Consider the following 25604-nt stretch of genomic DNA (forward strand, 5'->3'; position numbering starts at 1 on the left):
TGGTTAGCGGCTGAATGGGACTGAGCTGCGCCTAGACCCTGTGAATGATATACACGACGTCACTGGCCAAGAAGAGGCCACAGCCGATTGCGGGGGTCCCGGGTGTCAGAACCCACCGATCAGATACTGATGACCTGTCCAGAGCATAGGTCAGCAATTTCAAACAATCGGACAATCCCTTTAGGGTTGAACAAGTTTTACAAGATTCCTGTCCCTTTAAAGGGAACCTGTCACCGGGATTTTGTGTATAGAGCTGAGGACATGGGTTGCTAGATGGCCGCTAGCACATCCACAATACCCAGTCCCCATAGCTCTGTGTGCTTTTATTGTGTAAAAAAAAACTGATTTGATACATATGCAAATTAACCTGAGATGAGTCCTGTACGTGAGATGAGTCAGGGACAGGACTCATCTCAGGTTAATTTGCATATGTATCAAATCAGTTTTTTTGCACAATAAAAGCACACAGAGCTATGGGGACTGGGGATTGCGGATGTGCTAGCGGCGATCTAGCAACCCATGTCCTCAGCTCTACACACAAAATCCTGGTGACAGGTTCCCTTTAAGTAGACCTTGAAATATTTACAGACAAACAGGAAAGGGAATGAGGCATGGCTACAGGCACGGTCATACGTTATAAGGTCAGGGCACCACATTCAAATACAGGATGTGAAATCCAGTCTGCACCACTGAGGCAACACAGGTGTCCATGCGTCACAGGCCAGGAAACGTGGGAAGTGCACCAGAAAAACGGCGTGTGCACCGTGCGTCATACTTGTGAACGACGGCCAAGTCATTTTCTAAAAGAGAATTTTTTTTATCTCGAATATCGGCACTTCGATATGCTAGAATACAATTGTGCTATGCTATATATGCGTTATATCTAATATTCGTCATTTTTTCCATCTGAACACATGATTTCTCCCCGCTTCTTGCTTGTGGGCCAATGAGTCAGTGCACAGGCGCGGGATCTCGGCCGGACCGAAGGATGACGCAAGGGAACAGGAGGGCAGAGGCTTGGGGAAGGGGGGGGGGGGGGGGCGAGGAAACAATGAAAAAAGGCAGGGCAGCCTGGGCTCAAACACCGTAAGCGCTGCCCCTGGACACTTGCGAGGGCTCACTTGCATATATATCAAAGTTAGTTTTTCCAGCTTCTGCAAGTCTAAAGAAAATGACAAAGGTACCGTTACATTCATGTATAGATGTGCTACAGGACAATGTAAGCGCTGTATATGGCCATATGGAGGTGACAGACTCCCGGAGGAATCATGACTTCAGATGGAAAAAAAATTACGAATATTCTAAAAAAGAAAACGAATATATAGCTCTATATTCTACATTCTTTAGTGCTATATATTCGTTTTTTACCCACACCTGCATTGATCGCTTAATATTTGCGTATTACGCGATCATTACCGTGCCGATTTTAGAGTAAAAAAAAAAAAGAAAAGAACGTAGAATATAACGAATATATTTAAATTCGAGATTATTCAACAAACATTCTACAAAATATTTGTGAAATATCACGAATTCGAATATGACCCCTGCCGCTCATCACTAGTCATAACGCCAATTCCAGGCTAGAGGGCACAATGGTAATGACCCTTTAGAGGGCATTCATTAGTGTGTGCAATATAGTAAGGGCAATGCCAGACAACCAGGAGAGAAGCCATGCCAACCACTACCAGAGGCTGTATGCCAGCCCCAGGTGCTAATGACAATGCTAGAACATGCATTCAGGAACAGTTCAGACAGACAGGAACCTGCCGCACACATTATGTCTTACCAGCAAGTCACAGCTCAGGAAATGACATCACATGCCAGGCACAGCCAGGGCTCTATATTGGGCAAGATCCGCTCCAGCCACCTACATGCTGCGGTATTGCCCACAGCGCCCTGTAGGGGTGACTGCCACACAGACCAGGGCTTTAACAGATCACCCGTAACGTCTGCGCATTCGCACTAGACAAGGTGATTTCAGGACTAATGATCCATTTTGTCGGAGACTAGCTATTACTTTAACCTAACGAGATAGGGCATTGCCAAAATGGCGCAGGAACGCAGACACGCTGCAAGGCAGAGGTTGCCCCCCCTTACTTCCGAACCTAACGTTCTGTGCTATAGGGGAGGGGGCGTGTCTGAGCACGTGACGGGATGTAAATACGGAAGTAGCGCGCCGCTACCCGCTAGGTGAGACTAGTGACGGCCAGGTGTGGATGTACAGCGGCACGCACGTATTTCCTGTGTATGCGGAGCTGCACGGCCGCATGCTGTCTGTGCAGGCTGTAACCGTGTGCGGTTTACAATGAGTATTGGATTCTGTGCTGTGTATGTGATGCTCTGTAGCTTGTGTGGGCTCAATAGTGATATACACGATACATAAAAGGGTTCTCCAGGACTACAAAAAGATGTCTGCTTTCTTCCAAAAACAGCACCACACCTGTCCACAGGTCGTGTGTGGTATTACAACTCTGCCCCATTCACTTCAATGAAGCTGAGCTGCAAATCCACACACAACCTGTGGACAGGGGTGGTGCTGTTTTTGGAAGAAAGCGGCCATCTTTTTGTAGTCCTGGAGAACCCCTTAATGTTGCCGGAGTCTCCTGATCGCATTGCTGTATGTGCGGTTTCTGTACCGTGGCGCATGGATTCCTGCACACGTGGTCAATTGTCTTAACTATTATTGTGAAAGGGTTTGTCACAGGACAGACCTTAGTGGCATATTGCTAGAGAATGCCACCGATATTTGACCATCGGCGTCTAAGTGGCATGAGGTGACGTGGCGTTGTGGTCCCCTGTACCGCTGACACTTTTTCAGTGGTCAGACATTAAAGGGATTATCTGAGAATTCTTTTATATTAATAGACTATCCTCATGATAGGTCATCAATATCCTATCAGCAGGGGGTCCGACTCCCTCCGCCGATCAGCTGTTAGAGTAGGGACAGCAGATCCCCATTGAATACTGCAGTTTTTCATAGCTCACCTCTGTACTTTGTATAGCGGCCGTGCTTACTATCTCATCTTGGCCTCATTCACTTTAATGGGGCTGAGCTGAACCTAGGCCACATGACTGATGAACGCGTTGTCACTTGGCCTAGGAAAAGCCGCGCCACTGCCTTCTCAAACAGCTGATCGGCAGTGGCCTGGGCGACAGACCCGCCTCTTACCTGATATTGATGATCTATCATTTCAGCTGCAGAAAATCTGCTGCAGATTGGGAGGAAAACCAGGAAGACAACCCCTGGGGCCCTAACCTGTGCTCCTCAAAAAACAAACAAACACTCGCCTGTCTGCAGAACCGCCACTGTCCTGTTCCTGCGCCTTTCAGGACTAGGAAGTGTCTTGGTCCCTTGACAACTGCAGCCACTCACAAGCCTGAGGGGTCACAGAGGCTTGAACGATGGATGCATCACTGCTGTCATGGGACCAAGCCGTTTCCTGGTTCTGCAGGGCCCAGAAACAGCAGCAGGACAGCGGACAGGTGAGTGGGGGTTTTATGTTCAGAGGCACTGATTAGGAGTAAGACCCCAGGGGTTGTCGGCTCCTACAAGGGGCGAAATATCCGTGGCAAAATCTGCAAGTGTTACATGTGGATTCATCATGGATTTTGGTGCAGCTTTCACACTCACCATTGCAAAGGATGAAGCTCTGCCAAATAACTGGAAAGATATGAAACCCACACCACAGATCAATTTACGCTGCAGATTATTATTTTCCATAGTGGTTAGATGAGATTTCCTAAAGTCCCATCCACTTTGTGTGTGGCAAATCCACAGCATCAATACCAGCAAAGGCCCCATTCACATGGCCGTAGCACCGCCGCGCCCCTGTTGTGGACTGCAAACCTCAGGTCTGTAAGACATGGCACTGACCATATGAACTCCGCATCGCAGTGTGCAACATGGGCACAGTGGCCCTACTGCCGTGTGAATGGGACCAAATCCAAAGAGTTTACACACTGTGTGGATGTCCCCCAGGCCGAAACCTCCCGCTGCAGAAACCAGACCATTGCTGCCAGAATCGCACAAATCCCGGCACGAGAAATGGGAAGGCTCCCTTACTGTGTCACAACAAATCCAGAAGTGAAGAAGACCAAAGCAGAAATAACGGCAGCTATCATAATGAAAGTATATCAGCAAGTTTTATCAGTTTGCATTTTTAACACATTTAGGGCTCATTCACAAGACCGTATGAATGGGTCTGCATCCGTTCTGCAATTTTGTGGAACGGGTGCGGACCCATTCATTTCAATGTCTGCATCCGTAGTTCCGTTCCACAGCCCCACAAAATATATAGCGCATGTCCTATTCTTGTTTGCAACAAGAAGCGCCGGCCCTGTGCGTTCCGCAAAATGTGGAACGCACACGTCCGGTGTCCGTGTTTTGCGGATCCACAATTTGTGGACCACAAAACACAGCATGGTCGTGTGAATGCACTTTTAGGGTGATTTCAAACTACGTCTTCTGTGCAAAACTGCTGCATTTTTAGTGTCCTTTTTAAAGAAGCACTCGCAAAAATCTTTATTCTCTGACCGGTTAGAAAGTTACATGATGTAAACTGTAGTGAAGGTAATCCTTTTACCAGTGGCTGTATTTGTGAGTTATATCCTTCCTTCTGATCCTCAGTTGTGTCATGTGACCAGCACTCTGATCTCCAAATTAAACAGCATCTTATGTGTGGACAGTAGGCCGGTTTCTCTGTGTATACCTATGGGAGCCTCAATGTCATTCTCATAGGAAGGAATAGGGAAGTTACTGACTTCCTGTCCTGCATCCAGGCTCATGCACATGACCGTCTGATGTTTTGCGGTCTGCAAATTGCGGATCCGCAAAACACTGATACCGGCTGCGTGCATACCGCATTTTGCAGAACAGCTGTCCTCTAATAGAACAGTTCAATCCTTGTCAGTAATGCAGACAATAATAGGACATGTTCAACTTTTTTCCAGAAGGGCCATGTGGACATACAGACAAGTAATGCCCACAGAGTAATTTCCGTTTTTGTTTTTTTTTGTTTTTTTGCGGCCTCCTTGAAGTGAATCACTCCACAAACGGTCAACAAAAAATAGACACAGAAAAAAATACGTTTGTGTGCATAAGTCCTCAGTTGGAGATCAGTGGTGATCGTGGGGGTGCCAGGACTTGGACCCTCACTAACCTGATATTGATTTTTTAAAAATTATTTTCCCCATGCTTCCACAACGGCACCACCGGGAGGATATCCCGCCTTCTCAGGGACAGGAAACAACTGTGAGATCAGCCAATAAAGGGCCCCTCCCTCTTACCTTTTCCAGTTGTTTTCTGTCCCTCTGAAGGTAGGATCGTGAATCAGCAGTAAGTGCAGAGCCTTTCAGGTTTGTTAACCCGGCTTGTCCGGAGGGCCGCTGCAGAAGGAGGGGTCGCGGAGCAAAGCAGTGCGCTCCTCCCTCCTCTTGGTGTAAGTCCAGTGTGTGTCGGTATTCCCGGCCTTCTTTTCCCGTGTTCCGGTGGAACCGGCAAGGCAGTGGAAAAGGGGGCGTTCCTTTGGGCCAGGGACGTTCATGTATACTCTAGTCGCGGCGACATCAGGACAAAAGCGTCAGCGTCATGACGCCAACCAGGAAGTAAAAGGGGAGAACGCCGGTCCTTCACATATTCTCCCTTCCACAGTGGACAGCAATTCCTTGGCATAATGTCTCTACAGGAGACTGAGACCACCCGCAAATCCACTGATGCCTCCAGGCCCTCCAGTCGGTAAGCCTCCTCCCTGAGGACTACGTTATTATATGTTCACTGTCCTCCCTTATGTGCACAAAAGACTCTTCCTCCTGGGTGACGGTTCTCTATTAGGCCTTTCTTTTATAGATCTAAAAAGTCCTCTGCTTTCCTTGTGTCTCCTAGGAGAGAGAAAGCGATAAAGGGGAACCGTCCCAAAAGAAGAAGTGTGCTATTTGTTAAAAAGGTCTCTCGGCTTCTTCCAAAAAAAAAACTGCCCAAGATGTTCTAACAGGGTAGTCTCTGAAGAAACTCCTTCCCTTGTAGAGAGCCTGAGGGCCATGATTAAAGATGAAGTCGTGGCGGCGGTTGAGGCAAAACTGTCCGCCATCCCTTCTAGGGCCTCCACTTCAAATACCCTTACTGAAGAGAAGGCTTCTGACTTCGATGAAGGGTAAGTTTCTTCTGACACGAGCTTTAATGTCTCAGAAAAAGCTCCGGGATGGCCGCTCTGTTCAATTGAAGAGACTGAATCTCTATTAAAAACTGTCAGAGCGACAATTAATTTGGAAGAACCTAGAGAACCTATGTCAAAGACCAAATGTTTGCGGGGCTTGTGGACAGAAAAAAACTTGTTTTTCCGGTTCACAACAACATTAAAACTCCTTTACATGAGTGGAAGGACCCTGAGAAGAGGCAATCTGCTTCAAAAATGTTTAAAAGAAAGTATCCATTTGCTGAAGAGGATTCGACTTCTTGGGACAAGCCTCCTAAGGTAGACGCCCCGGTAGCGAGGATTTCCAAAAAATCAACACTACTGTTTGAAGATCTAGGGCTGCTCAAGGACCCTATGGATAAAAAATGCGAGTCCCTCCTTAAAAAAACCTGGGAGTCCTCAACAGCCATGTTAAGGCAAGGAATATCAGCGACCTACACGGCTAGGACTCTGTCTTTGTGGCTGAGACAGCTGGAAGAACACATCGAGTCGGGCACTCCCAGGGAAGACATTCTAGCTTCCATCCCGATGCTCAAACAAGCCTCTAACTTCTTGGCAGATGCCTCAGCTGATATGGTGAAGCTATCATCTAAGACGGCAGCTCTTTCCAAGGCCTCCCGCAGAGCAATCTGGTTGAGGTCATGGTTGGGAGACACTGCATCTAAAAATACAGTCATGTCCATAAATATTGGGACATCAACACAATTCTAACATTTTTGGCTCTATACACCACCACAATGGATTTGAAATGAAACTACCAAGATGTGCTTTAACTGCGGGCTGTCAGCTTTAATTTGAGGGTATTTACATCCAAATCAGGTGAACGGAGTAGGAATTACAACAGTTTGCATACGTGCCTCCCACTTGTTAAGGTAATGGGACAATTGGCCTCTCGGCTGTTCGATGGCCAGGTGTGTGTTATTCCCTCATTATCCCAATTACAATGAGCAGATAAAAGGTCCAGAGTTCATTTCAAGTGTGCTATTTGCATTTGGAATCTGCTGTTAACTCACAAGAGGAGATCCAAAGAGCTGTCACTATCAGTGAAGCAAGCCATCATTAGGCTGAAAAAAACAAAACAAACCCATCAGAGAGATAGCAAAAACATTAGGCATGGCCAAAACAACTGTTTGGAAAATTCTTAAAGGGAACCTGTCACCGGGATTTTGTGTATAGAGCTGAGGACATGGGTTGCTAGATGGCCACTAGCACATCCACAATACCCAGTCCCCATAGCTCTGTGTGCTTTTATTGTGTAAAAAAAACGATTTGATACATATGCAAATTAACCTGAGATGAGTCCTGTCCCTGACTCATCTCACATACAGGACTCATCTCAGGTTAATTTGCATATGTATCAAATCGGGTTTTTTTTACACAATAAAAGCACACAGAGCTATGGGGGCTGGGTATTGCGGATGTGCTAGCGGCCATCTAGCAACCCATGTCCTCAGCTCTATGCACAAAATCCCGGTGACAGGTTCCCTTTAAAAAGAAGGAACGCACCGGTGAGCTCAGCAACACCAAAAGACCCGGAAGACCACAGAAAACAACTGTGGTGGATGACCAAAGAATTATTTCCCTGGTGAAGAAAACTCTCTCCACAACAGTTGGCCAGATTAGAAACACTCTCCAGGAGGTAGGTGTATGAGTGTCAAAGTCAACAATCAAGAGAAGACTTCACCAGAGTGAATACAGAGGGTTCACCACAAGATGTAAACCATTGGTGAGCCTCAAAAACAGGAAGGTCAGATTAGAGTTTGCCAAACGACATCTAAAAAAGCCTTCATAGTTCTGGAACAACATCCTTTGGACAGATGAAATCAAGATCAACTTGTACCAGAGTGATGGGAAGAGAAGAGTATGGAGAAGGAAAGGAACTGCTCATGATTCTAAGCATACCACCTCATCAGTGAAGCATGGTGGTGGTAGTGTCATGGCGTGGGCATGTTTGGCTGCCAATGGAACTGGTTCTCTAGATTATGTTTCCTACCATGTGATGGCAATCGCGTCTTTGGCACCGCATTAGACGACATCCTAGAAAAAGCTTCGGACAGAAAAAAGGTGTTCCTGACGGAATCAAAAATTTTTCGCCAGAGACGCTCCTTTTCGCCCCCAAAGACATAATAGATTTGACCAGAAGAAAAAAAGAACCCGGTTCTTCCTGGCAATCTTCTAAGGGGTAAAATAAAGGTTTCTTGTTCAACCCTGATAAAGCCGCACGTCCTTCCTCCCAATGACGCCAGAAAGCCTGTGGGGGGAAGATTGAAACACTTTTATCCGGCCTGGGAAAGAATTCATGCCTCCACTTGGGTACTGTCAACCTTAAAAGAAAGGTACCGTTTGGAATTTCTGCATCTCCCTCCAGACAGGTATCTGGAAAATCCTGTTCTAAAAGGAGAAGATCAAGTAGCGATGGACCAGCAGATCGCTCTGTTGTTACAAAAGGGAGCCATAGCACAGGTCCCACTAAAGGAACAAAGGAATGGATTTTACTCTTCAATCTTCCTAGTAAGAAAGCAAAATGGTTCTTTCCGAGCACTAATAAATCTGAAGAAATTGAACAAGTACATTGTATACAAGCGATTCAAGATGGAGATGGTAAAATCTGTAATCAATCTTCTATCAAAGGATTGCTTTATGATTACATTAGACCTCTTATATGCCTATTACCATGTCCCAATCAACATGGACAATCAGAAATATTTGAGGATGGCAGAATGGTTTCAGGGAAGAGTGCATCATTTCCAATTTTAAGTTCTGCCGTTTGGCCTTTATTCGGCCCCAAAAATCTTTACAAAGATTATGGGGAATGTAACAAAATTCTTTCACCTGGCAGAAATCCTACTGATTCCGTACTTAAATGACTTCCTAATTGCGGCACCAACAGAGAGTCTCCTGTGGTTTCAGCTCCAGACAGTGGCAGACAACCTTTCAGCTCTAGGGTGGATCATAAACCAGCAGAAATCTTGTCTTCTTCCCTCACAGAGGAGAATTTTCCTGGGAGTACTGCTAAACTCTCATCTGATGTCTTTCCTTCCGGATAAGAAACGCAAAGACCTAATCCATAAAAAAATCAAAAAATTTCAACAGCTAAAGACATGCTCAATCAGTGAGATCATGACAGTGCTAGGTCTCATGACTTCCACTATTCCATCAGTGAAATGGTCACAAGCCCACTCGAGGGTCCTTCAGTCGTTTCTGTTGAGCGTTTGGGACAAGAAGCAAACCTCTTTAAACAAGAAGGTAAAGATTTCGACAAAGGTGAAAGCCTCTCTTTCTCAGTGAAAAAGACGGGAAAATCTACCCCGAGGAGTAGAATGGCGACAATCAAATCAGGTAGTCATCACAACCGATGCCAGCAAGCAGGGTTGGGGAGCCCACATGGAGAGTGCGATGAAGCAAGGCCTTTGGAAGGCAGAACTGGAAAGAGCTTCTTCCAACATGCGGGAACTGAGTGCAGTTTGGCAGGCCCTAAAAGCTTTCGCTCCCGCGGTTTGATCAAAGCATGTAAGAATTTTGTCAGACAACACCACCACAGTTGCTTATCTGAACAAACAGAGGGGAAGCAGGACTCTCTCTCTCTCTCTCTAATGACAGAGAAGATCTTTGGATTGGCCGAGGTTAACCTCTTGTCCCTTTCAGCCGTCCACATAAAAGGTAAGGAAGACTTTTTAAGCAGAGGCCAACTAAAAGAAGGCGAATGGAGTCTGAATCCAGTAGTGTTCAGTCAGATCTGCGCCAAGTGGGGTCCTCCAGGGATCGATTTGTTTGCCTTGAGAAAAAACAGGAAGGTAAAAAAAAGTTCTACTCCCTGTCCATCCAAGATCGGCCTCTGAAAGTGGCTTTTTCTATCTTTCCTCCTTACCTAACAATTTTTGACGATAGAATTGTTTTGAGACATGCCCCAGAATTCCTCCTAAAGGTTGTGTCTAGGTTTCACTGTCAACAACAAATCTCCCTTCCTTTTGTTCCCAGGCAGTTTCGATTAAAGATAAGTTATTCCACAACCTAGACGTCAGGAGATGTGTGCTACAGTACTTTGAATCTACATAGAACCTGAGAAAATCAAACCAGTTGTTGATTCAATATCTGGGACTTAATCGGGGGTTGGCAGCTGGCAAGGCATCCATAACTTGGTGGATTAAGTTGTGTATTGTTCTGGCTTATGAGAGAGAGGGAATTTCTCCTCCCATTAATCTGAAGGCTCATTCCACCAGAGCATTGGCAGCGTCTTGGGCGGAGGTTGCCTCCGCTTCTCTGGAAGAAATTTGTCGGGTCGACACTTGGTTGAACCCTTCTACTTTCTTTAAGCACTATAAGTTAGATATTTCCGTCAACAAGGACTTATCCTTCGGTCGAAAGGTTTTGTCTGCGGTTGTCCCCCCCCCCCCCCCTAATGTTTACTCTGTTAATACTCCAGGTGGTGCCGTTGTGGAGGCGTGGGGAAAAGATGATAATTACTCTTACCGGTAATTGGATTTTCCTTTAACCTCCACACGGCACGAGGAATTCCCACCCAGTCGCTCCTTAAAAAAAAATAATAATGTTTTCTGTTGTTCATATAACTGAAGTAAGTTATGTTTTGGTTGTATCATGTTAAACTTTATTAAATTGTTGCAACTACTTCTGAGTCCTAGGTTATTAACTGGAGAAGGTAAGAGGGAGGGGGCCCTTTATTGGCTGATCTAACAGTTGTTTCCTGTCCCTGAGAAGGCGGGATATCCTCCAGGTGGTGCCATTGTGGAGGCTAAATGAAAACCTTACCTATCAGTATGTCTTTGGAGTGTGGGAGGAAACCCACACAAACATGGGGAAAACATACAACCTCCATGCAGATGTTGTCCTTGGTCAGATTGGCCATCAGTCATTAAACGTAATAACCATAGTGCTGTTATTTCATAATAATAATACATTAGGAGCTCATTTATTGAAATGAAAAGCAGAGGCAGATCATTTATTCAGTGGCTGTGGAGCATAACCATGATGCACACACTGATGTCACTTTCCCCCCACTTCATTCTGACTTTCTGATTCAGATTTATTTTATTTTTTTGCCAAAATGTTGCATTCTCCCTTTGTGAGATGTGACATTTCTTTATCTTGTGACATTTACTATAGACAGAATAATAAGACTTGGAGGCAATGTGCACACAGTCTCGTCACGCTTGCCGAAAGGTTTATGTCAATTGTATGATACTATCGCCCTTTACTGCAGATCTCTGTGTCCTATACTAGTATTTTATACCAATTATTAGTCTTTTTATCCTGATGGTTTTTCTGTAAGAATCAGACAAACCATTTGCTCTCTCTCCTACATAACTAAATTGTTCTTATACTGGGTGGTTCACAATTTCCGAGGTACAAAATCTAAACGCAGAGTGTGGGAGGATTATAAAGACTGATATACCCAAGAATGTATACTGACGGTGTAATGTAACGCCATATCCCTTTCTCCCTGCACAGTGGTGTCCTCCACCTGGCTTTTCAGGGGTACTGCAGTGAAGTGAATGGGGCCGGCTGTCTCCCTCTGCACGGCCAGTTGGCCGAGGGCACCAGTGTGCGAGGAAGGGGCCACAGCACTGAACCAGCAATGTAGATGTCTTCATCCTCTGAGACCACAGAGCGATGGAATACCCTAGTTATTTACTAGTTAGAGAAGATGAGAATACCCCTTCAATCCTTCGCCACTGGTGTGACTGGAAAAACCGTGTCTACTGTTAGCAATACTCGGCTGCTTTTCTGTTCCTAGCCCGCTGCCATATGTAAACAATATGGCCACATCATCCATGGGGTTTGTGCTGTATGTGCTTTTGTATTCCAAGACCCTGCACGTAATAGGGTCACATGACCAGTTGGATGTGTGTTGCATTACAATTTTTCAAAAAAAAAAAACACCTTCAACTTAAAGGAGTTGTCCAGGATTAGGAAAATATTGCTTCTTCAGGTATACAGCTGTTCTTGAAAGAAGTCAGACATGCTTTCCTAATTCTGTAAAACCCCTTTAAAGATGTAAGTTTGATAATATAATTAGACAAAAATCTAATTTTCTGGGAAAATTTCGGGCTCATTTGCATGTGCTCAACAAAGAGTATAAAACACAAAACCTTGAATAAGCCTTCATACTGCTTTCTTGATGTTATCTTAGTGGCTGTTTGTTTTTCTACAGTAATCAAAATGTAATTTTCCACAGAACATTATTTCTTCTCAAGGCCACTACAAGCATTTCTTGGTATGGCAGAACCAGGGGGAGCAGAGAAGTTATCTTCAGAGGAGCAGTCAGTAGTAGCACCTCCTGCATCTCAGCCTCCAACATCACAAGGTTAAGCATGAAGTCATTTGTTCATTTTAGTTTCCTTAAAGGGGTTTTCTGTGACTTTTATACTGATGCTTTATCCTCTGGCAGGTCATCAATATCTGGTCGTTGGGGTTCCGACACACCGACTCCCACTGATCACCTCTTTGAGAAGGCATCGGCGCTCGCAGTTGTTCTTGCAGCTTAGCCTAGGCCAGTAATGTCTAACCTTCGGCACTCCAGCTGTGGTGAAACTACGACTCCCAGCATGCTCTATTAATTTCTATGGTGTTCTGAGAACAGCCAAGAAAGGGGGGCATCTTGGGAGTCCTAGTTTTACCACAGCTGGAGTGTCGGATGTTAGCCATCACAGGCCTAGGAGATTATGATGTCAGGTTCATTGGTTACATGGCTTAGGCACAGCTCAGCCCCATTGAAGCTATACAATGTACGGCACTGTGCTTGGTGAGCAGCGAGAAGGCCGTGGCGCTACTGCAAGTTCCAGTGCCTTCTCGAACAGCTGATCGGTGAGGATACCGGGTGTTGGACCCCCACCGATCAGATACTAATGACCTATCCAGAGGATAGGTCATCAGTATAAAAGTCTTGAAAAACCTATTTAAATCATCACTGAGCTTTCAACAAACTTTACATTAATCAATAGTACAGCGTGTATGCATGAGAAATAACACTATTTTTGGCCATTATATCACTTGTATCTGGCACTTTTTAGCAGTTTTCCTCTGTCCATGCTGAATATCTGGTTTGCAGTTCTCTCAGACATGGTTGGTGGAGACTAGCTGCCATCCACTGCACACTCAGAAAGTAGAGGAGAATCTCCTTCCTAACTTTACTCAGAATCAGCCCCAGGATTATGAAGGATATTACAGTACTAACCTGTATGCTTGTGAATGTAGCACTTGGGCTGAGCTATAACCTGCCTACATAGCTGTGCAGTCTCTGGTACGCAGCTAATTACAGGATAACTAGACATTTTTCACTGTAAAAACATACTATCCTAGTTTCACATTAGCAATTGAAATCCGGCAGGCTGTTCCTGCTGATCTCTCTGCAGTCTAGCATTGCCGTAAACTAAAGCGTCACTGTCCGGCCCCATTAACTATACAATGGGGGCTGGCGGAGATCCGGCCGCAGCCTGGGAAATATGCAGAGAATTGGCCGGAAGAAAACCACTGTGGCAATAGCCTGCCATATTTTAAGCGCTCGTGTGCAACTAGCCTTACAAAGTTTCTCATACTCGCTTGTACTATTTATTTATTCAAAAGTTGTAAGAAAAGCTAGTAACCATTTAAAGGGAACCTGTCACCGGGATTTTGTGTATAGAGCTGAGGACATGGGTTGCTAGATGGCCGCTAGCACATCTGCAATACCCAGTCCCCATAGCTCTGTGTGCTTTTATTGTGTCAAAAAACCGATTTGATACATATGCAAATTAACCTGAGATGAGTCCTGTCCCTGACTCATCTCACGTACAGGACTCATCTCAGGTTAATTTGCATATGTATCAAATCGTTTTTTTGCCACAATAAAAGCACACAGAGCTTTGGGGATTGGGGATTGCGGATGTGCTAGCGGCCATCTAGCAACCCATGTCCTCAGCTCTATGCACAAAATCCCGGTGACAGGTTCCCTTTAAAGACTATGAATAGCCTTGGGTCATGTTATTTTACTTAAATGCACTTATAGTTGGCTGAAAAAAAGATGTTTGCAGTACTTGTCTGATATGAACATGAGAGCAACACAGACGCCTTCAGCTGCCAACCGAACATGCAACAGGTCAGCCAGTTTCATAGGTTCAAACCTGCTGACCGATGCCCTTTAAAACTTGGCCCGACCCATTTAAGTCTTGTTTAGTGTAATAATCCTTACAAATATATTTCATGCACTTTAGATGATTCTACAGTCGAAACGGCAGAAGAGGCGGTGGAGCCACCAGAAGCGGATATCAATGAGCTTTGCAGGGATATGTTTAGTAAAATGTCATGTTATCTCACCGGTGAGCTCGTAGGTAAGTGGCATAATACATATATCTGTTATTATAGACATGCTTATCTGTTTCCGTAACTCCCATAGAAGAGAATGGAGAGACCCACAAAGATGTGTGGACACCTCTCCATTCAGCCTGTCTGAATAAAGTGGCCGCCTCACAACATGAGAAAAGGCTTGCGATACCCCAGTTCTCAACAGAAGTGTGAGATTCAGAATCAGGTCATACCTCTATCTGGTATTTGTGGCACATACTGTGGATATGCCATAGGAATATACCTTTGAATAAGTTCTCTCATAAAGCCAGTCCCTGTCTATATGCTAAATGGGAGGTCCATTCAGTAAACCCAGAGAAGAACAAAGAGATGACCACTTTTTGAACTGTATAGTTAAAGGGGTTGTGCACCTTCGGGGGACCTGTGAAGAGAAGCATACTTAGCTGCTTCTCTGTGCTGGCTCCCTGCTCACCCTCTCCCCGGCCTTGGCAGCTCTGCCGCACTCAGGCTGTAGACTTCTGTTTTGACGCCACTGCAGCCAATCGCTGGCCCCAGTGATGACCTGCTCCCCTTGTGTTAAATAAAATGTAAAATAGTCAAATGATGCAAGGGCACCAGATGACTGCTGCGGCCAATGATTGGCTGCAGCAGCGTCAAAACTGAAGTTAAAGGGGTATTCCCATCTCAGGCAATGGGGGTATATCGCTAGGATATGCCCCCATTGTCTGATAGGTGCGGGTCCCAGGCTCCTACAACTAGAACGGAGCGGGGAGAGCTGTGGCTCCCCACTGCTCCCATAGAAGTGAATGGGAGCACACCACGCCCGCGCCCTGCTCCTATTCATTTCTATGGGGCAGACGGAAATAGCGGCCTCGGCTATTTTCGGCAGCCCTATAGAAATAAATGGAGGGCGGCTGCGCATTCATTAATTTCTCTGCTCCGTTCTCATTGTAGAAGGTGGGACCTCGCACCTATGAGACCATGGGGGCATATTCTAGTGATATGCCCCCATCGTCTGAGATGGCAAAACCCCTTTAACATCCTAGGTAGCTCAGCAGAGCAGCCGAGGATAGGAAGAGAAGGAGACGGGAGCCAGTGCTGGAAAGCAGGTAAGTATGCTTCTTTTCGCAGGTCTGCTCAAGAAGGGGGGTTTGACAAAACCTGCCCTGAAGGTGCGCAACCCCTTTAAGGCTAATTTCACACGAGTACGTTTTCTGTCTAGATTCAGTCCGTTTTGTGAACAGACAGCATCTGGACTGAATCCCGACTCACTCATTTCAAGGAGTATAAGCACATGAGCATCATTTTTACTGACCATATATCTGTTCAGAAATGATTGCAGCATGTTCTATCTTCATCTGCTTCTCACTCAGGACTAGTCCTTTCAAGTCGGTGGAAAACAAATAACAGCACGTGCATGTCTTCCGGATGCAGTCCATCATTGACTGATGGTTGCTAGAAGATGTTGGATGTTATTATTTAGTTTTTCTTCAAACCAATGCAAAACGTTTGCAAGGTGGGCGAACAAAACGGATACACAATCGCAGAAAAAACTGATTCAACTTGCATGCAAAATCAGCAGTTTTTTCACTGAACAGACTCTGACACGATCTGTATCGCTCGTGTGAAAAAGGAGCCTGAAGGAGCCAAACCAAAGTTGTGTTCACAGCATCTATTTGTTTTCCATAGCACCGTCTGTCTACGTTACACTAGGATGGCGATCCACTTCGAGAACTCGCAAGTGATCTCTAAATTGTTCTATACTGGAGCAGGGCTCCATATAGTATCAGAATGTGGCTCCATGGACAAATATGCTTGCAAGTCTCGCGAACTCACACATACATAAAATATTTGTTCTGTAAAAACTTCGTACTCGTTTCGTTCAGGAACCTTGGAACCGAGTTTCGTCAAATGTTTTTCACAGACAACTATTTTATGAAGTTATTACCCGAAGTCTCGCGAGACTCACAAAGCAATAACTTGGCTCATTGGAGCCAATACATCTAATACGTAGGTGAAGCATTTGCTCCATTCAGTTATTAAAACCTACAGAAGAAACGAAGATGACTACGTACTATTATCAAATATCATAAATACTTTATTATTTACAAAACATGATATATACATCAAGGACCTAGTCATTACAAACCAAGTGGACAGAGAAAAAACGCCACCCCTGATGGGACATAGGCTACAGACAGTGTTGTCATAAATTAATATATATAATGAATCAATAAATATCACAAAGGTAGGTCACATATAATTACATAATGTATACATGGGGGACAGCAGGTTAACAGAATAATACCCACTAGTCGAAAAGAACGTCAGAAATCACCACAACTTCTACCCATATAGCCTGATATCATTATAGAAATAATGCATTTGTCTTCACATGTATTTAGCACCATTGTTTTTAATTTTACATGTGTTCCTAATCATATTTTCTTTGGCACGGTGTGCATTATTATTTATCTTCATGGTTTCCTCATTTTTGTTGATTTCATTTTTTGCTAGTGAATTGATCTCATTTATAGTCATCTTTTATATAGATTTGACATCCATTGTGACATACTATGTAGCACATCGCTGCTCTTAATCACTATACACTTGTGTATATCACAGTTTTATAATGCCTATTTTTGCTTTATCAGTTCCATTATTTTTGTTTCATTATTATTTTTTATATCTCCTTTTCATTCTCATTTCTCACTTCTTAATTTTGTCCCTTGATTAAGTATTTGTGTAGAATACATGTAAATATAATATGGATTACACTGATAAGTATTTATTTATGATAGAGATATAGATATACAGTACAGACCAAAAGTTTGGACACACCTTCTCATTCAAAGAGTTTTCTTTATTTTCATGACTATGAAAATTGTAGATTCACACTGAAGGCATCAAAACTATGAATTAACACATGTGGAATTATATACATAACAAAAAAGTGTGAAACAACTGAAAATATGTCATATTCTAGGTTCTTCAAAGTAGCCACCTTTTGCTTTGATTACTGCTTTGCACACTCTTGGACATTCTCTTGATGAGCTTCAAGAGGTAGTCACCTGAAATGGTCTTCCAACAGTCTTGAAGGAGTTCCCAGAGATGCTTAGCACTTGTTAGGCACTTTTGCCTTCACTCTGCGGTCCAGCTCACCCCAAACCATCTCGATTGGGTTCAGGTCCGGTGACTGTGGAGGCCAGGTCATCTGGCGCAGCACCCCATCACTCTCCTTCATGGTCAAATAGCCCTTACACAGCCTGGAGGTGTGTTTGGGGTCATTGTCCTGTTGAAAAATAAATGATGGTGCAACTAAACGCAAACCGGATGGAATAGCATGCTGCGCAAGATGCTGTGGTAGCCATGCTGGTTCAGTATGCCTTCAATTTTGAATAAATCCCCAACAGTGTCACCAGCAAAGCACCCCCACACCATCACACCTCCTCTTCCATGCTTAACGGTGGGAACCAGGCATGTAGAGTCCACCCGTTCACCTTTTCTGCGTCGCACAAAGACACGGTGGTTGGAACCAAAGATCTCAAATTTGGACTCATCAGACCAAAGCACAGATTTCCACTGGTCTAATGTCCATTCCTTGTGTTCTTTAGCCCAAACAAGTCTCTTCTGCTTGTTGCCTGTCCTTAGCAGTGGTTTCCTAGCAGATATTCTACCATGAAGGCCTGATTCACACAGTCTCCTCTTAACAGTTGTTCTAGAGATGTGTCTGCTGCTAGAACTCTGTGTGTGGCATTGACCTGGTCTCTAATCTGAGCTGCTGTTAACCTGCGATTTCTGAGGCTGGTGACTCGGATGAACTTATCCTCCGCAGCAGAGGTGACTCTTGGTCTTCCTTTCCTGGGGCGGTCCGCATGTGAGCCAGTTTCTTTGTAGCGCTTGATGGGTTTTTGTGACTGCACTTGGGGACACTTTCAAAGTTTTCCCAATTTTTCGGACTGACTGACCTTCATTTCTTAAAGTAATGATGGCCACTTGTTTTTCTTTACTTAGCTGCTTTTTTCTTGCCATAATACAAATTCTAACAGTCTATTCAGTAGGACTATCAGCTGTGTATCCACCTGACTTCTCCACAACGCAACTGATGGTCCCAACCCCATTTATAAGGCAAGAAATCCCACTCATTAAACCTGACAGGGCACACCTGTGAAGTGAAAACCATTTCAGGTGACTACCTCTTGACGCTCATCAAGAGAATGCCAAGAGTGTGCAAAGCAGTAATCAAAGCAAAAGGTGGCTACTTTGAAGAACCTAGAATATGACATAGTTTCAGTTGTTTCACACTTTTTTGTTATGTATATAATTCCACATGTGTTACTTCATAGTTTTGATGCCTTCAGTGTGAATCTACAATTTTTATAGTCATGAAAATGAAGAAAACTCTTTGAATGAGAAAGTGTGTCCAAACTTTTGGTCTGTACTGTGTATATATATATAATATATATAAAATATGCACTATATGCAGTCACTTGCCTGTCACTTTATTCTATTTATGTTTTTTTTATTAGTGTTTATTATTAATTTTCACAACTTCATTAATTTTATATGAGCACATTAATATTTTTAATATTTTAAATATATGCAATGGGTAGGCACAGAGTATTGTCCCTTTAATAATAATGAAGGAGCTGTGATGACGGTGATATGCTTGTACACTGACCGCCAGTAGAGGGGGTGTTTTTCCTTGTGCTGGTGGCCTGGTTTGTTTCCCTCCTCCCCTGGATGTGTGCGCGCGGCCCCTCCCGCCCGGCGTCTTGACGTCGATCCACCAGGTCACGTTGTCACGTGGCGGGGGTGTGGCGATGTGATGCCGGCCGGGGGGGACGGGACCGTGCGCTGCGATCCGCTCACGGCGCAGCCAGCTGGCTTCCAGGTGAGTTAGGGAATGAATTAGCAGGCAAGCGTTCTATTGGGGGGGGAGGGGGTTATAACCTATGTTCCACAGCTATGGCGTTACCCCCTGACGAAGGCACGCCGAAACGTGCGTTGGGGTAGTGCCATCCTGTTTGCTGACATACGGCACTTGTCTTGGTAGGTCTCTCTTTATTTCTATAATGACATCAGGCTATATGTTCACTTGGTTTTTAATGACTATGTCCTTGATATATATCATGATTTGTAATGAATAAAGTATTTATGATATTTGATAATAGTACGCATCAGCTTCGTAGCTGGTACTTGTGATTCTTTATAGGTTGACCCTCGTATTGTTGCCACAACATGGGTTGTATATGCTGATTTCAGACTGGGCATGATGGTCCCTTTTTTTTTTTGTATCCATACAGTATTAGAACAAAGTTTTATGCAAATCGACTTCGGATGTTTCATCCAAAGTCGATTCGCTCATCCCTAGCTATAACCTTTTTGGCTTCTGTTACTTATTTTTAATCTTTCCTAAATTGCTGTTTCAGCCACAAGTGAAGACTACAAACTTCTAGAAAATATGAATAAGCTCACGTGTTTGAAATATATGGAGATGAAAGATATTGCTGGAAATATCAGTCGAAATCTCAAAGACTTGAATAAAAAGTGTAAGTACAATATTACATGTTAAGATACAGTAGACACCTTTTATTTCCTGCAGCCAGATGCTTACAAGATATCTGCCTATTCTTAAAATGTCTCAGGCATTGCACTAAAGGCCTAATTTGCATATTAAGAAGAAGTATTTCCTAATATTTCTATAGTCTGGAACTGGAAGGACTACTGATCCAAGGGTTATATAAGCTACTATGGTCAGCCCTGCACCATTTGACCGAAAGATCTTCTATATGTTTTGTCCTGTAGATGCGAGTCTCCAACCATACCTTGAACAAATAAATCAGATAGAAGAGCAAGTGGCATCTCTAGAAAATGCAGCGTACAAGCTGGATGCTTATTCAAAGCGATTAGGTAAGTTCCAATGACTTCTACTTGTAGGTAACGCCATTTTGTCATTGTACAAACAGAATTCTTAAAGGGCATCTGTCAGCAGACTTGTACCTATGACACTGGCTGACCTGTTACATGTCAGGGTCTCTAGGAGGTGCCACTAGCCGGGTCTGTATTGTGTATATGTTGTGAATCGTGGTTTTTTATCTAGGTGTGGGAGTCACATGGTTTGATTTTGTATTTATTTATACTTGTTTTTCCATCCCACCTTTTCCACTACTTGCAATGCTATAACTTGATGTGTTTTGTGCACTCTCCATGTGGTTGTGTCTGTCTTTGCCAATTTATGCATCTATATTATTTATTTAAAGATACATTTTGGATTATGTTTGTATTATCTCTGTGTATATGCTGAGTGTCTGGGTTTGTCCCATGTAGGAGCCTATTTATTCTTGACACTTGTGTTCTATTTGTGTTGTACAGCCGCATTCCGATTTTGTGTTTTATTGCTCATTGGTATCTTACTGGCTAGTTCTGTGTATCAAAGCATCTGTCAGCAGATTTGTACCTATGCGTTTTTGAGGGACCGCGCGTTCCCTATCCAGAAGGTTGCACCTCTTCAATCTCGAACCATCCAATATTTAAGACACAAGCAAGTAAATCAGGTCCCAGTGTCACCAAACCAAGGTTCCTATGGGATGTCAGAAAATATGCATATAGTGAAGCACTGCAGATCACCAATAAATCCTTGTGTAGTTGTACTCACAAGCACAGCTTGATATATAGGCACATCTTAAAACTCCACGGCTCTCCTTTATTTCCTCGTCCTTCACCGCCACTAAAACAATCAATCGCTCCAATAGTGAAGCACCGCTAACAAGGTCGGCGTATAAAAAGATTTATTATACTCACAAACATGTGATAAAACAAGTAGTCAAGGCTGTCTTTAAAACTCTGCCCGACCCGGGCTCCGACCTCCACGCTGTTGAAGCGTTGAGCGAAACCCGGGTCGGGCAGAGTTCTAAAGACAGCCTTGACTACTTGTTTTCGAGATTGGATGGTGTGAGATTGAAGAGGTGCAACCTTCTAGATAGGAAATGCGCGGTCCCTCAAAAAACGCATGGTCTGAACTGTGATCTGGACCCACTTCACATTTTGGGAATCGCTGCGACACACCATTGCCATAGGTATTGGGACTATATTTTCTTTATAGATTTGTACCTATGACACTGGCTGACTTGTTACATGTGCACTTGGCAGCTGAAGGCATCTGTGTTGGTCCCATGTTCATATGTGCCCGCATTACTGAGAAAATTGAACTTTAAATATATGCAAATGAGCCTTTAGGAGCATTGGGGGCGTTGCCGTTACACCTAGAGGCTCTGCTTTCTCTGTAACTGCCACGCCCTCTCCAGTGTGATTGACAGGGCCAAGCAGAGATCATCACTTTTACAGTGGCCAGCTCTGTCAGCAGATTTGCACCTATGTAACTGGCGGACCTGTTGCATGTGCACTTGGCAGCTGAAGACATCTGTGTTGGTCCCATGTTCATATGTGCCCGCACGTCTTTGATAAATTCCCCCAATCATTTCAGCGGTTAGCAATCGGTGGCACTTTGGCTGTTGTGAAGCTGCAACTCCCAGCATGCTTCATTCCCTTTTTGGGGTTTCGCTCTGGTAGATGGGGTAAGCGGACGCAGTACAGACGCAAAACTTTAGTGTTTATTCACACTTGAGGCAAATGCACAAAACAATGCGTTACTTTGCAGTCTTGGTGTTACTTCACACAAATTGGAAAGTTCATATAAGACGGGTCACCTTGATGGCAGTTCTGCCTCCCAGCAGTCCACAGCAGGCTTTAGGGGGCCTGTTTCCTCGACCCATGGGTCTCAGTTCTCCAACCTGGCACCAAGCCTCAGATCCCCACAGAGATCCTGCTGCTGAGCCCAATTGCCTATTTAGGACAGCCAGGTGCTGCCAAAAACCCGGAACGGCAATTAAAATCCAGTCCGGTATTTGCCCCACCTGGCTGCAAATCAGCCCAGCAGCACACGCTGGGAGGAAAATACCTGTTTTCCCAGACCATTCCACTCACTGTGTCACACCTTAAAGAGGACCTTTCACTCGTATACAAACTAAAAACTAACTATCTGTGGGCAGAGCGGCGCCCAGGGGTCCCCCTGTAATTACTAGTATGCCTGGGCGCCGCTCCGTTCGCCCGGTATAGGCTCCGGTGTCTCAGCGCCGTCTGTTGTATTGGACTGATTTTTTGTAGGAGGCGTGTCCCTTGCTGCAGCACTGGCCAATCGCAGCGCACAGCTCATAGCCAGTCTATGAGCTGTGTGCTGCGATTGGCCAGCACTGCAGCAAGGGACACGCCTCCTACAAAAATCAGTCCAATACAACAGACGGCGCTGAGACACCGGAGCCTATACCGGGCGAACGGAGCGGCGCCCAGGCATACTAGTAAGTGCAGGGGGACCCCTGGGCGCCGCTCTGCCCACAGATAGTTAGTTTTTAGTTTGTATACGAGTGAAAGGTCCTCTTTAAATAGGAATACCGAGAACAGACTAGCAAGAGTGCATGCTGGGAGATGTAGTGTTACAACAGCTCTAGTGCTGTAGATTGCTGAACCCTGCTGGATCTTTGTATTGCCTGCAATTACTATTATAGTGTCCTGTAGTATCATGTTTATGAAGGTTTTATTTGATATTTTTTCTTTATCTTACAGAAGCAAAGTTCAAAAAACTGGAGAAGCGATAGTCACATTTCCACACAACACTACTGCAAAAGTCCTAATGCCAAAGGAGGATTCGTATGGCATTATGCCAGCCCTGTCAATGCTTTTTACTAGGAACCTAATAAATAGAACCTCATATTATCTTTTATGATTAACCTCCTTTTATTAAAAGATTTGACCAACCTTAACAGCAGTTTTACTTATAGCCCCACAACTGCTCCGAAAGGAAGAAAAGCCACTTACCTATTCACCGTCTCTTCGTCCCGGAGCCAAGGGTCCGGTCCCCACTGTTCCGTTCCCCTGTGGACCAGAGGTGTGACAGCCCATCAGTTGTCACTTGCACAGCTGTAGCGGTCAGATGCCACTTGGGAATATATGTCCACTGAGGCTAGCGAATGGCTGCAGCGATGCATGTGACCACGGACGGGATATCAGACTTCTAGTCCACAAGGGATAAAGAAGCAAGGAAAGACGGGACCGTTAGAGCTGGAACAGAGCAATGATTAGTAGGTGGGTGGCTTTTTTCTTTAAGTTAAACACATGTTGGCCATAAATAAAATTGCTGTGGGAGTCAGGTAAACCCTTTAAAGAGACACTTCTGTCAGAGGGGTATTTTTGTTTTAAGTCAATATAAATAGAAGAGTTTTAGTTTTTTCTTTGGCTCTTTAACTCTTTCATTTTGCCAGTACTTCTCGCTGGTGCCACCTTGTGGAAGTAACTCCCTATGAGTAAATAAGCCTTGGAATATGACAAGGGAAAATGTCGAGCCAGATATTCTACCGTTACTCCCACCCATGAGCTGTTTGAGCAGGCTGTGGCGCTGACCTCCTCTCCCTAGGACAGTGATGTCACTTTATCGGTCATATGGACTAGACATAGCTTAGTCCTATGCAAGTGATTGGGCCAGGGCTGCAATACCAAGCACATCCAGTATACAGTGTATGGCACTGTGCTCACCAGAGGGCCTCTTCAAACAGCTGATTGATAGGGGTGTCGGGAGTTGGGCGCCTATTGATTAGATATTGATGATCTATCCGGAGGATAGGCCATTAATATTAAACTCCCAAAACTGCCTTTAATTCAGAATTGACACAAACATAATACAGAAGTATTTTTCGCTTCTATTACTCCTCTGTCCTACAACCCGACTAATGGTTTGACTAACCCCAACTTGCAGCATCCATGCTATATGCGGAAAATTTGAGTTCGTTAAACCTGCGGTCAGACTGTAACGCTCAGGAGTAATATGGATGGAAAGTATACCCCTATTATATTTACGTGAATCTGGCCTAATACTCACCGGAAATTGTGGTTGAAAAAAATTAACAGGTTGAGGTATCATAAACAACTGTGGCTAAAAGGAAACAAGTTTAACTCGAGTAATTATAGGACCTATGGAATAAAAATTTGAAAATATAATTGAAAGTATTCAAATTCTTTCTTTCCCATTTTCTCAGTCTTTCTCCACCATAATCTGTCCATTTGCATCCTGGTTGTTTGCATCCCTTTATTTGCAACTTTTTTATAGCGAGTTCACACATAGGTTTTTGCTGTTGTTTTTTTTTTTTTTTTTCAGTAAAAGTGCCTTTTTTTTCTTTTTTTTTTCTTTTCTGGCTTATTTTCAAAAACACAGCATGCTGGAGCTATTGACTTTTTTTTTTTTTTTTTTTTTTAAGTGTTTTCACACACCTTCTCTATAGTTAAAAACTTGATTAGGAAAAAGGTAGTGGTAAGACGTTTTTGTTGTTTTTATTGGTAAAAAAAGATGCCTGAGCCATATTCTTGTGTAGAGACCCTAAGGCCCCTTGCAGACGATCGTGTGTCCGCAGCGAGTCTGCAGCGCAGCTCCTGGCCTGACCTCCCAGCGCTGCCGGTTTCACATAGCATTATATAAATTTATGATGTTATGTAACCCTTACAGTTCTGGAATGTATTGGATAACGCTGACATACTGCTGTCACTGCAATACAACACATTCCAGAACTGTAAGGAAATTTTCACATAAGCGTAGCGTGTGAGGGCCCGATACGATGCGGGTGCGTTGCGGTAAAATGTGCAATTTTTCAGCGCGAGTGCAAAGTGTTTTAATGCGTTTTGCACGCGCGTGAGAAAAATCACCATGTTTGGTACCCAAACCCGGACTTCATCACTGGAGTTCAGGTTTGGGTTAGGTGTTGTGTAGATTTTATTATTTTCCCTTATTACATGGTTATGAGGGAAAGTAATAGCATTCTTAATACAGAATGCAAAGTAAATTAGGGATGGAGGGGTTAAAAAAAAAAAGAAGTTAACTTACCTGCTCCATAGCTGCCGGTCTCTGTTCTATCTTCAGGACCTGGCAAAAGACCTGTGGTGACGTCACTGTGCTCATCACATGGTCCAATCACATGGTTCATCGGCATGGTGAGGAACCATGTGATTGGACCATGTGATGTGACGTCACCACAGGTCCTTAGCCGGCAGCTCAACATTACAGAAGAATAC

At 44.2% G+C, this 25604-nt stretch overlaps 2 protein-coding genes across 5 annotated transcripts in view; one reads left to right on the top strand and one right to left on the bottom strand.

The window, feature by feature from the left end:
- The window catches only part of SLC25A16 (solute carrier family 25 member 16), a 31888-nt gene extending 29949 nt beyond the window's left edge, over nucleotides 1-1939 (bottom strand). The window contains exon 1 of one of the 2 annotated variants that reach the window (XM_044297648.1): nucleotides 1787-1939. The gene's annotated coding sequence lies outside the window, so the exon portion shown is untranslated. The remainder of the gene's footprint in view (nucleotides 1-1786) is intronic. The other variant, XM_044297650.1, reaches the window with a different exon arrangement.
- LOC122940838 (biogenesis of lysosome-related organelles complex 1 subunit 2-like) lies at nucleotides 1853-24539 on the top strand. 3 transcript variants are annotated; one of them, XM_044297653.1, is made up of 6 exons: nucleotides 1853-1971; nucleotides 12385-12513; nucleotides 14399-14515; nucleotides 19922-20041; nucleotides 20298-20402; nucleotides 23112-24539. In XM_044297653.1, the coding sequence occupies exons 2-6, from the start codon at nucleotides 12426-12428 to the stop codon at nucleotides 23141-23143; spliced, it is 462 nt and encodes a 153-aa protein (XP_044153588.1). In that variant the 5' UTR covers nucleotides 1853-1971; nucleotides 12385-12425; the 3' UTR covers nucleotides 23144-24539. The 3 variants fall into 3 exon arrangements, with proteins under 3 accessions (XP_044153588.1, XP_044153586.1, XP_044153587.1); XM_044297651.1 differs by lacking the exon at nucleotides 1853-1971 and adding an exon at nucleotides 2079-2190; XM_044297652.1 differs by lacking the exon at nucleotides 1853-1971 and adding an exon at nucleotides 2189-2328.
- The last annotated feature ends 1065 nt before the right edge of the window (nucleotides 24540-25604 follow it).

Source organism: Bufo gargarizans, chromosome 6 (genome assembly GCF_014858855.1).
Source record: "Bufo gargarizans isolate SCDJY-AF-19 chromosome 6, ASM1485885v1, whole genome shotgun sequence".
In the NCBI taxonomy this organism is placed as follows: Eukaryota; Metazoa; Chordata; class Amphibia; order Anura; family Bufonidae; genus Bufo; species Bufo gargarizans.

Bases quoted from the DNA above. Each gene is read 5' to 3' on its own strand.
- LOC122940838 (XM_044297653.1), top strand. From the start codon at position 12,426: ATGGCAGAACCAGGGGGAGCAGAGAAGTTATCTTCAGAGGAGCAGTCA. The intron at 14,516-19,921 runs GTAAGTGGCATA...TTGCTGTTTCAG, and splicing joins TCTCACCGGTGAGCTCGTAG to CCACAAGTGAAGACTACAAA. The intron at 20,042-20,297 runs GTAAGTACAATA...TTTGTCCTGTAG, and splicing joins CAAAGACTTGAATAAAAAGT to ATGCGAGTCTCCAACCATAC.